The sequence below is a fragment of the Ctenocephalides felis genome, unplaced genomic scaffold, assembly GCF_003426905.1.
Source record: "Ctenocephalides felis isolate EL2017-DRISC unplaced genomic scaffold, ASM342690v1 CF-g0.4_SCAFFOLD_00845, whole genome shotgun sequence".
NCBI lineage: Eukaryota > Metazoa > Arthropoda > Insecta > Siphonaptera > Pulicidae > Ctenocephalides > Ctenocephalides felis.
In genome coordinates, this window is record NW_020536999.1 from 13273721 (window position 1) to 13289364 (window position 15644).

Sequence of the window (15644 nt, forward strand, 5' to 3'; positions counted from 1 at the left end):
TAGTGCTTCTTGAAAATATTTTTTGCTGATATAAATTGTTGTTAAAAGTTGATATAAAAAGTAGACAAAAGGGTGAAAATTTGTGTATAGACAAATCATTGTGCAGTAATATTAACTCTAACAAAATCTTGTGGGCGACATTGTTCTGCAGAAGCGAAGATACTCTATTTTTTATATGAGTTTTGCCAGATATAGCAAAATAATTTTTATATGCTAAACTTATTATAAAACATTCATATATTATGAAAATCTCGATACAAGTCACAATTATTGGTAATGGTAATGATTGGCAATTTAAAATGAAAACCAAGTAATCCAAAAATTAATTACGAGTACAAAAAAGCATGGAGCTTGAAAAAATCTTGTCAATTTTAGAGCAACATAAAAATTATGATTACTAATTGAAAACCTACAAATATTTTTGGATGTATAAAAGTATCTCAAGACATGGAACTTCAAATGCCATTATACAAAATACAAATTTATTCAAAAATAATCAATGCTGATAGAAAACTTCCAAATATTCCATAATAGTTACAAAATATCAACCAAGAAAATTGTAAAGAGCAACTGCAAGAATATGAAGATACTTTGTAAAATTGATCTCCAAATTTCAATTCTGTTACACCAGAGAAATAAATGCTTCCAAAAACTTTGAAGTCGTCTTCCGAAACAGTATATCCTATACAATACATACTATACATACTATAACAATAGCTTTCTTGAAAACGAGCTATGCCAAAAGCAAATTATTGGAGAAACATTTCAAAAATTTACTGTATCACGATTTAGTACACTTCCAAATGTTTCTAGATATGAAATCCTATTCCAAAATGGACAATCTACATGAACATCTAGCAACTATCAATAACTTCCAAAAAATTCCAAATCAACAAATGCTCCAATCATAGTCACCTGCATCTACTTTCAATCAAATTCAATCTTTTGCTGTCCATTATTTTTGAAATCGGAGTAGTCTACTTCTACCAATAATGGCATTTCATCAAAGTCCTCTAGAACTATCAACTCTATCAATATCTGATTCGAATGCCAACGAAGTCCCTGTTCTCATCAAGACGGTTCCTTTATCAAAAAGGGCTCCTGCGTCCAGGCGCATGCGCAGCACCTTCACAAACACCGAGTTCAATGTGCCTCCAATTGGAGCAGGTGAGAAAAAAATTTGAAAAAAGATTCACATATACCCATATAGATCACTGAAGACAATTATACAAAAATCTATCTATTATTTCAATATTAATTTGAAATTAAAATTTTTTCTAGGTAGTGGAGCACCTCCTCCGAGTCGAAAACGAGAGCAAGCAGAAGCTTTGGAAAATTTGAGGAAAAAAATATCTCCTGCACTGTTGAGAAAAGATTACGGAGGCACACTCGGTAAGAACAGAATCGAAATTATATTAGTAATTATAAAAATAAATGTTGAGAAAAATTTGATTATTTTTGCTAGTATATTCTATAATTATTAAATATTTTATTTTTTCCAGATAACGCACTAGATAATGCAAAAGAAAAAGATGATGAGGATGAAAGGCCATTGACAAGAGAAGAAGCTAGAAAACAAGCACAATTAGATAATAGACCACAACTTTTACAAAAGGTAAAGTATCAATTAATCAATTTAATTTATATTATTTATTTAAAAAAAAAATATTACTATATATAATAGGGCGGGACACAGAGGTCCAATTTGACTTTGAGCAATTATATTGTAAAAACCAAACCAATTACCAAATAACACAAAACATGTTCAGTAAAACTTCCAGCTAATTCATCATTGTATTTCTTATTATTCATCATCTTACTTCCAATTTTAGAGGAATTGCTCTAAATAATAGCTACATTATTCAACCAATGTAGAACATAAATTTTAAGGGTACATTTTTGAAGAGATAACACTGTATATAACCTTGATCTGGTATTTTGTCAGAAATATTCATCATTCAAAGATTGAAAAACTATTTACTTGTATTGTAAAAATGTCTATTTTAGTTGCCAAAGTAAAACTTTAGTTGGTCCTTTTTACTCAGGTGTATGCTTGAATTTAACTTAAAATTAACAAGACAAGTTATAAAAAAATCAAATAATGTGTACTTAAAAATTATATAAAGGTCTCGTAAACTAAACAATACTGCTCACAACCAAAACAAATGTCAAGGAAAAAAAATACTTTTGTTATGGATTTTCCAACATTGCTGTTTATCTGCCAATAGCGATGTCGAAAGAATCAAGGTGATGGTTGAACATCTTTTTTTCTCTACTTTCAAATATTGTTGAAAAATGCACAACTTTATTGGTTTTGATATTGTTGGTGGATCTTTTTACCCGCTGACCTTTAAACCCCGCTCTGCCCTATATCAACTTCTTCTTTTAATATCTAGTTATTAAGTTATTACGCGACTTCGGTATAAAAATAAAATATATTCTGAATAAAAACCAGAATTCCTTATTTCATTTTCCTCGTGACCTAAATCTTTTTTCGTCTATAAAACCTTCTCGTATATTGTATTATTTCTATATTGTGGACTAAACTAATAAAAAGAACACAAAGGCGGAGTGTTAATGAGTTTATAATGGCTTTCGGTACCACGGAATTAATTCCGGGCGGATCAAGATATTAGCCGCGTTTTATTACCTAATCATCATATAATGAGGACATATTTTCGTAATGGAAAATGTGATGTAAATGAAATTTCTTTTTGGTTCTATATGATAGAAATTAAATTAAATTTGTAATCACATTGATAAATAGAACGAAAGCTTGAAAATGCGATGAAATGATTTACAGTATTTAATTTTTGTTATAATACAAATAGGGTAGAGCGGAGCTAAAGATCGGCGAGTTGAAAGGTTCAACGCCAATACTAAAAAAATGAGTAAAGTTAAGAATTTTATAACGACAATATTTGAAAGTATATAGCAAAAGATGTGTAACCAGCCATCACCTTGATTCTTATATCGTCGCTATAGGGAGATACATAGAAATGTTTGAAAATCCATAACAAAAGTAATTTTTTTCGTTGTTTGGTTTTTTGGTTGTGACTACTGTGGTTTAGTTTACAAGACATTAATATAATTTTTAAGTATACATTATTTAATTGTATTATTGATGTATTATTAATTTTAAGTTTTATTCGATAGTTTTTTTTATAACCTCTATCAAATTTACACATGGGTGGGGTAAACTGAACCTTTACCTTGGCAAAATCTTTGCCAATAAACAATAAGAAATAGTAAATAGTAAAGTAAATTGAGTTGAAAAAAGCAATTTTACAAAAGATAAATTAAATAAATTGTTATTCCAACTCTACTGATGAATGTTTCTGACAAAATACCAGATCAAGGTTATGTACAGTGTTATCTCTGTAAAAAATGTAGACATGAAATTTATATTTTGCATTGGTTGAATAGTAGCTATTATTTCGAAACATCTCTTTAAATTAAAAATAAGACATTGTATTTGTATGACTGTCCCATTTAACGCCGCCAATGGGGTAAAAAGGACTAGGTAATAAGTTTTTCAAAATTTTCACTGAAGATAGATAGATTGTTTGTTTGATATGTGTTATTTGTTGTGATATAATTTGATTTGGTTCGCACAATATATCTGCTCAAAGTCAAATTGATTCTTTGTGCTACGCCCTACCCTATTGTTGACAAAAAATTAGTTTCATCTGACTTTTAAATTAACATTTTGAAATTGATGCAGCTGTTTAGAAAAACATCCACGAAATGCCAAATTTTGGCTTAAATACACCACATAGCCTTTTTTCAATTTCGGTCTCAAACGATTTGAAAGAAGTGAACGTAAAATTAGCAAGTCGAATTTTTTGGTAAAAACATAAAATTCTCTTTTGGAAATGTATATATATATATATATATATATATATATATTAGGGTGGTCCTTAAAATGGCCATTTTGGAATTTTCTTGCTCCCAGGGGCTCAAATGGTTCCAAATAGGTAAAAAACAATTCTCTGTAAGTTTTAGCTCTTAATATTAACGTTTAGATAGAGCGCAATTCCATCAAAGTTTTGTATAGAAATAGCATGAAAAAAATTTCAAAAATTTTAAAAATGTTTTTTGGATGTAATTTAGCGAACAAATGAATGAATAAAAGTCATTCATTTGTCGCTAAATTATACCTAAAACATTTTTTTAAAATTTTTAAAAAAATTTCCATGCTCTTCCCATACAAACTTTGATTGAATTGCGCTCTATCTAAACGTTAATATTAAGAGCTAAAACTTTCAGAGAATTGTTTTTTATCAATTTGGAACCATTTGAGCCCCTGGGAGCAAGGAAATTGAAAATGACCAAAATGAAGGAATGAATATATATATATATATATATATATATATATATAGGCTAGTCCAGTCTTATGTAAGACACCTACTTATTTGCACATATAGATTGCGTAGTTAACCTTCCGGAGCACCTCGCCGGAAACAGTCCCCGTGAGACTCTTATTTCCGGTATTCCGGTGTTCCGGTGACCTTCACAAAACACTTTACGATAGCACCTTTACTCTCTTTGGGGGAGACCAGGATTCAATAACAAACATAAATAAAAAAAAAGAGTGCGCGTAAGGATCACACGCGATTGAAGTAAAACTTTTAATATTGTATGAGTAGGCAATTAAGATAAAAATAAAAAAACATCATATTTGAATTTTAAAAATCATTTATTAATAATCACATAACATCAATAACACAGTTTAAAACAACAGCGATAGATTAATTGCTATCATATTTCGTATATGATATAATAGGTCTGTGATAACTGAAATGAGAGACATAAATTTTGCTTTGTAAACTATGTACATTTCTGGAGAAAACTGCATCAATAGTCGTGCCATATCTTGTGGTTGAATCAAATGGAGAATTATTCATTGTTAAATTAAATTTATTATTTAAAAAATCAATTAATGGTTGAGATTCTTCTGAACGAAAATTGACATTGAAATCTCCAGCAAGAATTAATGGTATCTCGTTGTGATTAGTGTTTAAAAATTTTGCACCCTCATTAGAAAAATGAAGTAACTGCTGATGAAGAAATTCAATAATATTTGATATGTTTTTATTGGGAGAAATTTAAAGGACGACTATAATCAATGTTTGATTCTGTGTGTTCACACAGCGGACAACTGCAATATCACCTACTTGTATAATTTCATTAGGAATATCCAGTAATATTGTTGGCGCAAGAAACTGCATAGAAGTGGCATTATGAAGAGTATCTGAACATGAATGATATAACAGCTACACCACCTGCTCTTGAGTTTGATCGTTTGTATTGAGTAACGCAGTAATAGTTCTAAATATCAATTTGTTCTTTATTATTAATCCAAGTTTCCGAAAATAACAAAAACGTACAACGTTGTAGCACTTTATCTTGCAGATCAGGCAAATGAGCTCGTAAACTTTGGCAGTTAAAGGAAAACAATGAAATGTCGTTCAAACTTATTATCTCACTCAATTTTTCTTTTTGTGTTATTAATCTACAAGTTGAAAGTCTTTGGAATTCAGTTTGTAAGTCCATTAATCCTGCTGGCCATTTTCTTCCATGATAAATTTTTTTGTCGTTGTTTTAGAAATGATGAACAATCCATTAATGCTGGTAACTCGTGATAATGCAACATATAGAAGCTGCTGATTATGTGTTTTATTGTATTCATATACAATTTCATCAAAATATCTTACCAGGAAATTCAAACCATAAACGTAGAAGTTCATCATTATCGCCACGTTCTATGTACACTAATTTTCCTACACAACCATTAGCTAAGCCATCACTTACATCAATATTAGTTGTTATTATGTAAAATTTATTCAGAACTAAAATTATTCAGAACTAAAATTATTTCATACGGCAAACCCCCGGTATCAATAACCGATTTTTTTGAAACTGCTGACGAATGTATGATTGTTGATCTGTCGCATGGCAACCTACATAAATATCCGTGGCAGTAGATATTATTTTGTCTTCGAGATTCAATATAAATTTATTATATTCCATGACACAATTATTCTCTAAGAAAAGTCTTATTCCATGAGGACATAATACAGCAACCTCTTCTTTTGTAAAAAAAACGTGATTCAATTAATGCAAGTTCATATAGGGTTCAGCGCTCGACTTACGCATGACATGACGGGAGTGGATACTCGCGACATCAGCGCTTACGGCGTCGTAGTGTTCAACTACACGTTGGCGTTTTCGTTGCATTTGTACGGATTTACACCCGTGTAGCCTAAAGAAATTTTTACACCCATATCGCGCCTAAAGAAGTTTTACTTCAAAAAGAAACATTTAATAATAATTACAACTGGACTTTCTATACAATTTGTTTCACAACCAAACTAAATTTGTAAAACAGTTCTCGAAAAAAATTGTTGCAACAATTTCAGTGCATAAACAAGCGATCAATTTTATTACTGGATATTTTTAGAAAAATAATGTGCACATGAAATAAAATATATTCTCTGGGTTATGTAATGCAATTCCATTCCAGTATGTAATAATATTGTGTTATATAATTTATTTCCCCGTCCCCCGGTATCCCCTGGTGCACACGCCCCGCAATTTTGTAATATAGAGCAAAATGTAGAGCTCGCGTTATATAGCAATAAAGAAAAACTTACAGCTCATTTTACCACGATAAAACGTTTCATGGAGATATATCAGTCGATATAACGCCGATGATAACACACCTAACCGAATGCGTAATGGTAATGCCAAGGTGAAGGCGATAAGCGGTTTTTTCTCGACAATCAATTTATAATGTGCAAGGAAATTATATACTATGTGAGAAATATATATATATATATATATATATATATATATATATATATATATATATATATATCTTATATATCTACGGAGCGTTTGGAGAAAATCCAGCAGCGTTATTGATGTCTCAACATTAGGCGTTCTGCCAAAATTTCTAATGTCACATAAACTTAAATTATGGAACAAAACCGAAGGCATGTTGAAAATCAATACCATATAATTCGAAAAGATGTGATATTATATTCTATAGTTTGTAGTTTTAGCTGTATCATATACTATATGACCAATCTGTAAAGGTCAATCGGGTACGCGTTTTTGCACTATGACATTTAAGATACCATAAAATTTAAAAGGCTCGTTAAATTTAATATAAAACTGTTTTGTTAAGACTTATAAAATTAGCTATATTTTAGTGCTCCTACATATATTATATTCTTTGTCTCCAGGATAATTATCAGAAAAAATTTTACATAGAGGTGTCCATTAATTAAGTAGGCGATTTTTTAAGGTTTTTGGACCCCTCCTCCCTCTTGGTGATACATGGTGATATTCAAAATTACCACCCCTTCCCCACCAAATATCACGTGTATTTTTAGTTACGTGAAAAAACTGTAAATTTTTTTTGTTCTTTTGAAATTGTTTGAACTTTTTTTTAAAAAATTTGTTAAAAAATAAATACACGTGATAACTTACTATACCCCTCCCTCCTCCACGTGATATTTCGTGATTTTTTGTCAAACCCTCTCTCCCCCTAAAAACGTGATTTAGATGAAAGTGTATGAAAGAAAAAAATGTAAACATTTTGGTGAAAATACTATTTTTTATCCTTCACATATATATTAACACTTTTTTTCTCCTTCTACCAAATCGCGTATATCAGACATTATGCATTATAATCAGACACATATGACTGACATGGCAATTAGAGTGTTAATACTCAGAAGTATAAAATGCAAATTATTTTAGATAAATCCTAATTTTTAGTATAAATATTTATGTGTTTTTTTTAGATCCTGCATACGAGATCCTTATGTCTAGTATCAGAAGGTGAAGAAGGGTGCACTGCCTGGCAGGACAGTGATTTTATTTCTGATGCCTTATGCTGGCACAATGTCTACAGACAGAGACATGGGGCTCCTGCACTAACTATGAGCCCGGAGGTAAAATATTAGAAAAAAAACTTTTTAAAATAATCATCTAATTTTGTATAACAAATCAATTATTAGCAATCTAAGATTTCTACTAGTTTCTATAATCGATCATAACACAAGTTTAAATTTATTGGTCAAAGCAGTTTTTACGTTAAGATGAGCTTTATCATAAGTCCAATCAAATTTTAATCAAAAACGTTCACTGAAAAATTGCGATGAAAAATGACGTAATTATAATAATAATTTTTACAAAATAGGGGTTTGTGGTAAGAGGGTGATAATTTAGAGTTATATGTGTTTTTCATATAAAAATAATAATTTTATTTCATATGATCATAAAAAATAAAAAAATAAAAAATTACTGAAAAAATGAAAAAAGTCTTCAGGGTGGCCGATCCCTACCACTTGGTTTCAATCAGAATATGCAAAAACATGTCCAGGGATATATATAAAATTTTCCCAAATTTTCACGGCGACATATAAAATAATAAACTATTACCAACTACTACTACTACGGCTATTACTACAACTACTGCTACTGCTAGTACTACTACTACTACTACTACTACTACTACAACTACTACGACTTGTACTACTACTTAATTACTTAATTGAATGCTAAATTTTCGAATTATTATTTTTTAGTTGTGCAGTTTTGCCCAAACTTGGGCGAATCACTTGGCCCATACAAATAAATTTTACTATCGAAGTGACAGAGAAGTTGGACAAAATTTGTTCTGCAGACCAGCAAATGTTATTCAGACTGAAGTGACAGGTAATTTAGATAAAATTCAGTTAATTAACTGATACTAGGTCAGATTCCTAAAACTAAGATGATCATATTTTTAACATCAAAACCGCGACGGTAATTTTTAGTTATGACAAAAATAAATAACAAATACAATGAAAATGTAAATAAATCGTTATTTTTACTCAGATTTACAGACTTTTAAGTGAGACCTTTTTTATTCTTTTATTATTTTATATATTATTTTTGGATCTACATGTATATGTTTTTTCGCTCCTAATCTTTGCATAAATTTCTTCAAAATTTTTCTATACTACTTGAAAACCCGGGACAATCCGGGACAAAAGATTTAAATCCGGAGCAAATATTGCTTTTAGAAAAACCCGGGACACAAGTTGGAAATCCGGGACTGTCCCGGGTAAACCGAGACGTATGGTCATCTTACTAAAACCCAAAAATCATTTTCCTACCTTTAATTGGTCATCTTACTAAAACCCAAAAATCAGTTTCCTACCCTTAATTCAATCCTCCTTCTGTATACTTTTTCTATTAATACTACTTGGCGAACGGCTAAAGTATTTTGTCGTGATATTTTGTCCGTTTTGTTATCTTAAAGTAGCGATCGGGCTTTTCAGGGGGGGCTTATTCAAATCTCGTAGACGGGCAATAAAAGTCAGTAGGTCGAAGGCTGAGACCTACCTAAGGGGGCGCATATTGGTTTAATGAGAACAAGTCACGAAATGCCAAACTGTATGATATCGGGTTTTGTCAGAGTGCTAGAAGAATGATATTATTTATAAATGAAATGTTAACGTTTTGAGAAATTATTGGAGTAAAACTTCTTAAGACGTGAGTAGGAGGTAACTGGAAGACAATGAAGCACTTGTCTGTCACGGCAATATGACGTCATTCGATTTTTATAAAATTTAATTTAAATATTGAAACTAAAACTGTTAAAAAAATATTAAGTAAAATATGTTTGCAAAAAGTATATGAAGTACAATTTGAATTATATTATAATTTTGGCCTGTTATCAAGAAAATATAATTAATTACTTATAAAATCTAATAAAACTAGTTTATTAAATTTGCGTAGGGTAAGTTCTAGTAATAGCAAAATAAAACCAAATGATTTTTTTATATATTTTCGCGTTTCAAAGAGTGTCTGAACATTTTGGCATACCTTAGAAAAAATGGATCTATGCGTGCGTGTGTGTGTATGTGTGTGTGTTTGTGTGCGGATACAAATTTTCGTCGACGATTTCGGGAACACGGTTTAACCGATACAAGCCAAAAAGTGCCAAATATGCTAAGCCAGTTTTTGAGAGAAAGGTGAGTCCGATTTCAATAATAAAAAAGTGAAAAAGTAGAATTTTCAAACACTTGTTCTGGGTCATAAATAAAGTGCAAGTTGAAACGAAAGTTAAAATTAATTTTTAAAGTCCCTTGTATCGCCCAGCTCTCTTATTATATTTATATACCCTGAGTCTTATATCTGATTAAAACGATTTGAAAAAATATCAGTCTGTCGACTGGAATATAGATATTAATATAGTGATTTAACATACATTTTAAAAATAAAATAATAGAATAAAGAATTTCTATTTTCTACGTCACATATGCATTACAAATTGTAATGGAATACAATTTGTAATGCCTAAATAAATTGAACAAATTATATTTTATGATGACCTAATATTGATATTGAGTATTTTTCCATTTTTCCATTTTTCCATTTTTCCATTTTTTTCTTATTTAGGTCAAGAAGTATCGACTTACTGGTATGGGGCGGTGAAGCAATATGATTTCTTTAAGGAACCAGATGTTTTACACGCCAACGTTAATGCCGGTAATTATTTTATTAAATCAAATTAAAATAGAAATAAAAATTATAGGATTATAATATATATTTGGGTAGCCATACAGTGAAAAATATCCTAAGTCCATATAATGCAAATTATCTAAATACTAAAGTCCGCTCTTCGACTACTAATTATACAAAATTTCAATATTCAAGTATGTATAATAGTTCTTATCAGATTTTAGTAAATTTTATCTAGTTTTCACAAATGTAAAAAAAAATTAACGTCCGAGATGAAAATTTGAAGGTACTTGAACAAATGTACAAAATTGTCCTAAAACCATATAATGCGAATTATCAAAATACTAAAGTCCGCACTTCGAGTACTAATTATACAAAATTTTAATACCCAAGTGTATATGACAGTTTATACTAGAATTTAGTAAATTTTATACAGTTTTTACTAATGTAAACAACTTATAATGTCCGAGATAAAAAAATATTTTAAGAAAAGTAAAAAATGTTCTAAAAACATATAATACAAATTATCGGAATACTGAAGTCTGCATTTCGACTACTAATTGTACAAAATTTCAAAATTCAAGTGTGTATAATAGTTCTTACAAGATTTTAGTAGATTTTATCTAGTTATTGCTCACGTAAACAAATCATAATGTCCGAGAACAGAATCAAAAGTTATTTAAAAAAAGTAAAAAATGTCCTGAATCCATAAATTGCAAATTATCAAAATACTGAAGTCCACATTTCAACTACAAATATACAAAATTTTAATATCCAAGTGTAAATAATAGTTTTCACTAAATTTAAGCAAATTTTATCTAGTTTTTACTAATGTAAATAAATTATGATGTCCGAAATGTTATTTGAACAAAAGTACAAAAATGTCCTAAATCCATATATTGTGAATTATCATAATACTAAAATCTGCATTTTAACTACAAATTGTACCAAATTTGTATTAATTAATTTAAAGTATTTTTACCAGTATCGCTTAGAGTGTGTATATTAATATATTATTATGTATTAATTTAAGGTCACTTTACCCAAATGGTTTGGGCAAGTACACGACATTTCGGAATTGGAAAAGCCAGAAGTAGATCAGGTGAGTTAAATGAAAATTTCTTGGGTATGATAGCCTAGAGCTATTTAATTAAGTTATTAATGGCAATTAAATAATCCTTATCGAGTTATATCTAATGGCTTTAGAATTTTGAAAATCGGTTCAGACGTTTTTGAAAAAACGCCGACGGAAGGACTAAAATCGACTCACATTGTGCATGGGAGCCGATTATAACTTAAAACTCGACAATGAATGGATTTTTTCTGCATTGTGCATGGGAGCCGATGTTAGTACTCTTTCTAAATTTGGTCTCATACGATTCAAAATGACTTAAAACGTCGACAGCAAATGGAATGTTTTTCCGAAAACATAAACTTCAATAAACATATTTCTTCTTACTATTTCCTCTTACCCCAGGTAAAATTCTGATAGTAGCCCACTACGCTCCGCCCGGAAACATCTCCGGCTACTTCTCCGACAATGTCCGTCCTCCGGGCTTCGAAGGTTCCGAAGGGCCTCCTTCGCCATCGTTGCTCGCTTCCTTCAACCTGCTCCAGCAGCAACAGCAGCAGCAGCAGCAGCAGGAACAGGAGCAGGCTCAGGAGGAGATGTCGATCGCCACAAGCTCCACTGGGAGCAGGAGTTCCTTCGGCGACACTTTGTGATGGGTGGACTTGGTGAAGGGAATCTGCATGAGGGACAAATATTTGAGATGACGGGTGAAAGTAATGATTTAGTAAAGACACATGTAGTAAAAGACACATGCAATATAGTAAAAGACACATAAATATTTGGAATCATAAATGTGTTGATATATAGATATATCGAAAGTTTTTCCCGATATAGCAACAATCACAATCGTTACAATACATCTTGCAAGCTGAATCTATGTTTAGGAGTTTTGGATGTCTAAACGTGATAAGAGAACTAAATGAAACTCCAAATGAGGAACCGTAAATTTCTATAATCTTAAAATTTAAACTAGAGTCGTTCTGAAAGTTATTACCTTTATCGACTCCAGAAAATGAGACTTCAAACAATGAGTCTTCGAATAAATTATTATTTTTATCGACTCCAGAAATTAAGGGGTACAACTAGTGTGAAATTTCAAAAATCGAATTTTCAATTTTTCCATATTTCGATAGGTTATACCTTTAAAAATAACATACCAAAATTTCTAAATCGATATCTTAAATAGTTTTTAGAGTCACAGCCATTTAAAGAGTATGTATATAGTACGTAGTAGAACGATAATTTAATTTTAAACGTGTTTTTCTCGGAACAGCATTTTCCTTTGATTTTGCAAGCGATTACTCAAAACAAATGCTTCGATCACTATCATTTTTTTTAGTTCTATATATAGTTATCCGTAAAATGAACTATCGATTTTTTGATCGGATCAAAAATCGAATTTTGGCAGTCCAAAAACGCCCAAAATTGTGGGTAAAATTCGACATTTTTTTAAGAAACGCCGCCATTTTGTCAATTTTTGATTTATTTTTATCGTAGTTCATTTTACATAGAATATTATCTAGTTTACCAAGATTTTTTTTTTAATTTCATCCACGTAGAAGGCCGGAATCACTGCAGCAGTGAAGGGCCTTTTTTGTCGCGCCGTTGGTGATCGACGATAACTTAAAAGATATTTAATTTTTTTCTTCAAAAATTTTACTATGTATTCTTAAAACATGTGTAAATATATTCCTTAAATTTTTAAATGATTGATAAAGTAGTTTTTTTAATATAAATTTCCAAAAATCACCTTTTTTTAGTCGGTTACACTAGTTGTGCCCCTTAAGACACCAAACAAAGAGTTTTCGAATAAATTATTATTTTTATCGACTCCAGAAAATGAGACTACGGAAAAAGAGTCTTCAAATAAATTATTATTTTAATCGACTCCAGAAAATGAGACTTCAGGAAAAGAGTCTTCAATTACATTATTATTTTTACTGACTCCAGAAATTGAGACTTCAAAAACTGAGTCTTCTAATAAATTATTATTTTTACTGACTCCAGAAAATGAGACTTCAGGAAAAAAGTCTTCGATTAAATTATTATTTTTATCGACTACAGAAAAAGAGACTTCAAAAAATGAGACTTTGATAAAATTATTATTTTTATCGACTCCAGAAAATAATACTTTAAAAAATGAGTTTTCTAACAATTTATTATTTTTATCGACTCCAGAAAATGAGACTTCAAACAATGAGTCTTCAAACAATAAATCTTCGAATAAATTATTATTTCTATCGACTACAGAAAATGAGTCTTCAAAAAATGAGTTTTGAATAAAATTATCATTTTTATCGACTCCAGAAAATGAGTCTTCGTGTAAATTATGATTTTTATCAACTCCAAAAATTGAGACTTAAAAAAATGAGTCTTCGACATAAATAAAAAAATTGTGACATAAATAATACGCTTAGATTTAATATAATTAAAATAGTTTTTAATAATATATTATAATATAATTGAGCTTCTTACGTGTTACGTTGAAATATCATATCAAAATGCTAGAAATCTGTTACAATCATGTTACAATCAGATATTTATAGAAATTGTTAAGATAGTTATTAATCATTAATTGTAGATTTGGTAAAGTGGAAAATTCTGAGCATTTCAATTTAATTAATATAGTAAAATTATATATCCTGAATGTTTTAGAATAAATTTGGAGCAAATGCTTGAAAAGTAATTTAGGAAATTTACTTCAATTTTAATTGTTTCCGCTCTCCATAGAGGCGCCACTAACTGTAGCACGTAAATTTACCCCTAGGTTCAATTCTAGATAATATTTATATAAATATATAATATAGAAAAAAATAAACTTGATTATTTAATTGAATAAATGAAATTAAAACAAAATATACACAAAAAATAAATTTTCACAAAGAAAATCGGTTTTTCAAAAATAGTGATGAATTTAGGCACAGTACACCCTCTGTTGAGTGCGGAAAACACTAAAACAGGGTAAAGTACATTTGTTCTGTATTTACTCCCATGGTTAGATACAAAAAATGCTCAGAATTTTTTATTTTGCCTGCTATTTTGTAAGTTTTTATTATTGTTTCTTCCAAAAGAAGGTTTAGCGAATAAGGAGCACAAATGACACCAATTTTTTAAATTAAAACTCCAACAGATAGAAATGAATTCATTTTACTATTACGATTATTTAAATAAATTGTTCTTATTATTATAAATTGTAGATATTTTTTACAAGCAATGAATTTTTTCAAATATTTTTTTATTTAGATATTTTTTATTAAAAATTTATTATTATATATTATTTTTATAAATTTATTATTATTAAGTCATGTGTGCTCCTAAAAGACAAAAACAGGGATAAAGATAAAGTTTCGAAAAGGGAATATTTTGTAATATTATTGGCTGTGAGGTATTTAATTCAATTCGACTAAATTGTTGTTAGATAAATGTTATTGTGTTATATATTAGCTTCCATATAAAAAAATAAGCTTCCTATTTCTGCGCTTACAATTTCTTATTGATTTGCCTAACATTACTTCCAAGAGTAAGAGAGATATATGAGTTCAAAATATAAATTGTGTGAACAATTTATATTTTGAATTGAGAACTAATTATTAAAATTAAGTATAAAATTAATACCTTTATTAGTTTCTTTCAAATATATCTATCCACGGATTTTTTCGCAAAGTTTTGCCGTTTTTATTTTCATATAAAATATCCAAAGATATCTATCCAATCAGTTTTTCCAAAATGATAAGTGTAGGTATATTCTTATCCTCGTAATTGATGTCAATACTGCTTGATATAAGGTTGTCCAAGGCGGGCATCAAACCTGGAACTATTAAAAAAAAACAGATTAATACCTAAATATTGAAATCAAATTTCCAAAATAAAATACTTACCTTTAAAATTTCAATACGTCAAACTTTTACCTATTTCTGCAACTCCATCCTCTTAACGAAAATAGTTAATAATAATTATTAATAATAAATCGCAATAAAAAGTTATGTATTGCATAACTACGAATGTACCTAATTCATAGAACACCAATCATTGTATTCGTCCATTTGTT

At 29.6% G+C, this 15644-nt stretch overlaps 1 protein-coding gene across 1 annotated transcript; it reads left to right on the forward strand.

Annotated features, from left to right (window-relative positions):
* The first annotated feature begins 992 nt into the window (after nucleotides 1-992).
* LOC113378110 lies at nucleotides 993-12249 on the forward strand. Its single transcript, XM_026618636.1, has 8 exons — nucleotides 993-1167; nucleotides 1282-1392; nucleotides 1503-1615; nucleotides 7815-7964; nucleotides 8601-8730; nucleotides 10462-10551; nucleotides 11558-11626; nucleotides 12002-12249. The coding sequence occupies exons 1-8, from the start codon at nucleotides 993-995 to the stop codon at nucleotides 12247-12249; spliced, it is 1086 nt and encodes a 361-aa protein (XP_026474421.1).
* The last annotated feature ends 3395 nt before the right edge of the window (nucleotides 12250-15644 follow it).

Bases quoted from the DNA above. Each gene is read 5' to 3' on its own strand.
- LOC113378110 (XM_026618636.1), top strand. From the start codon at position 993: ATGGCATTTCATCAAAGTCCTCTAGAACTATCAACTCTATCAATATCT. The intron at 1,616-7,814 runs GTAAAGTATCAA...TGTTTTTTTTAG, and splicing joins GACCACAACTTTTACAAAAG to ATCCTGCATACGAGATCCTT. The intron at 8,731-10,461 runs GTAATTTAGATA...TTTCTTATTTAG, and splicing joins TATTCAGACTGAAGTGACAG to GTCAAGAAGTATCGACTTAC.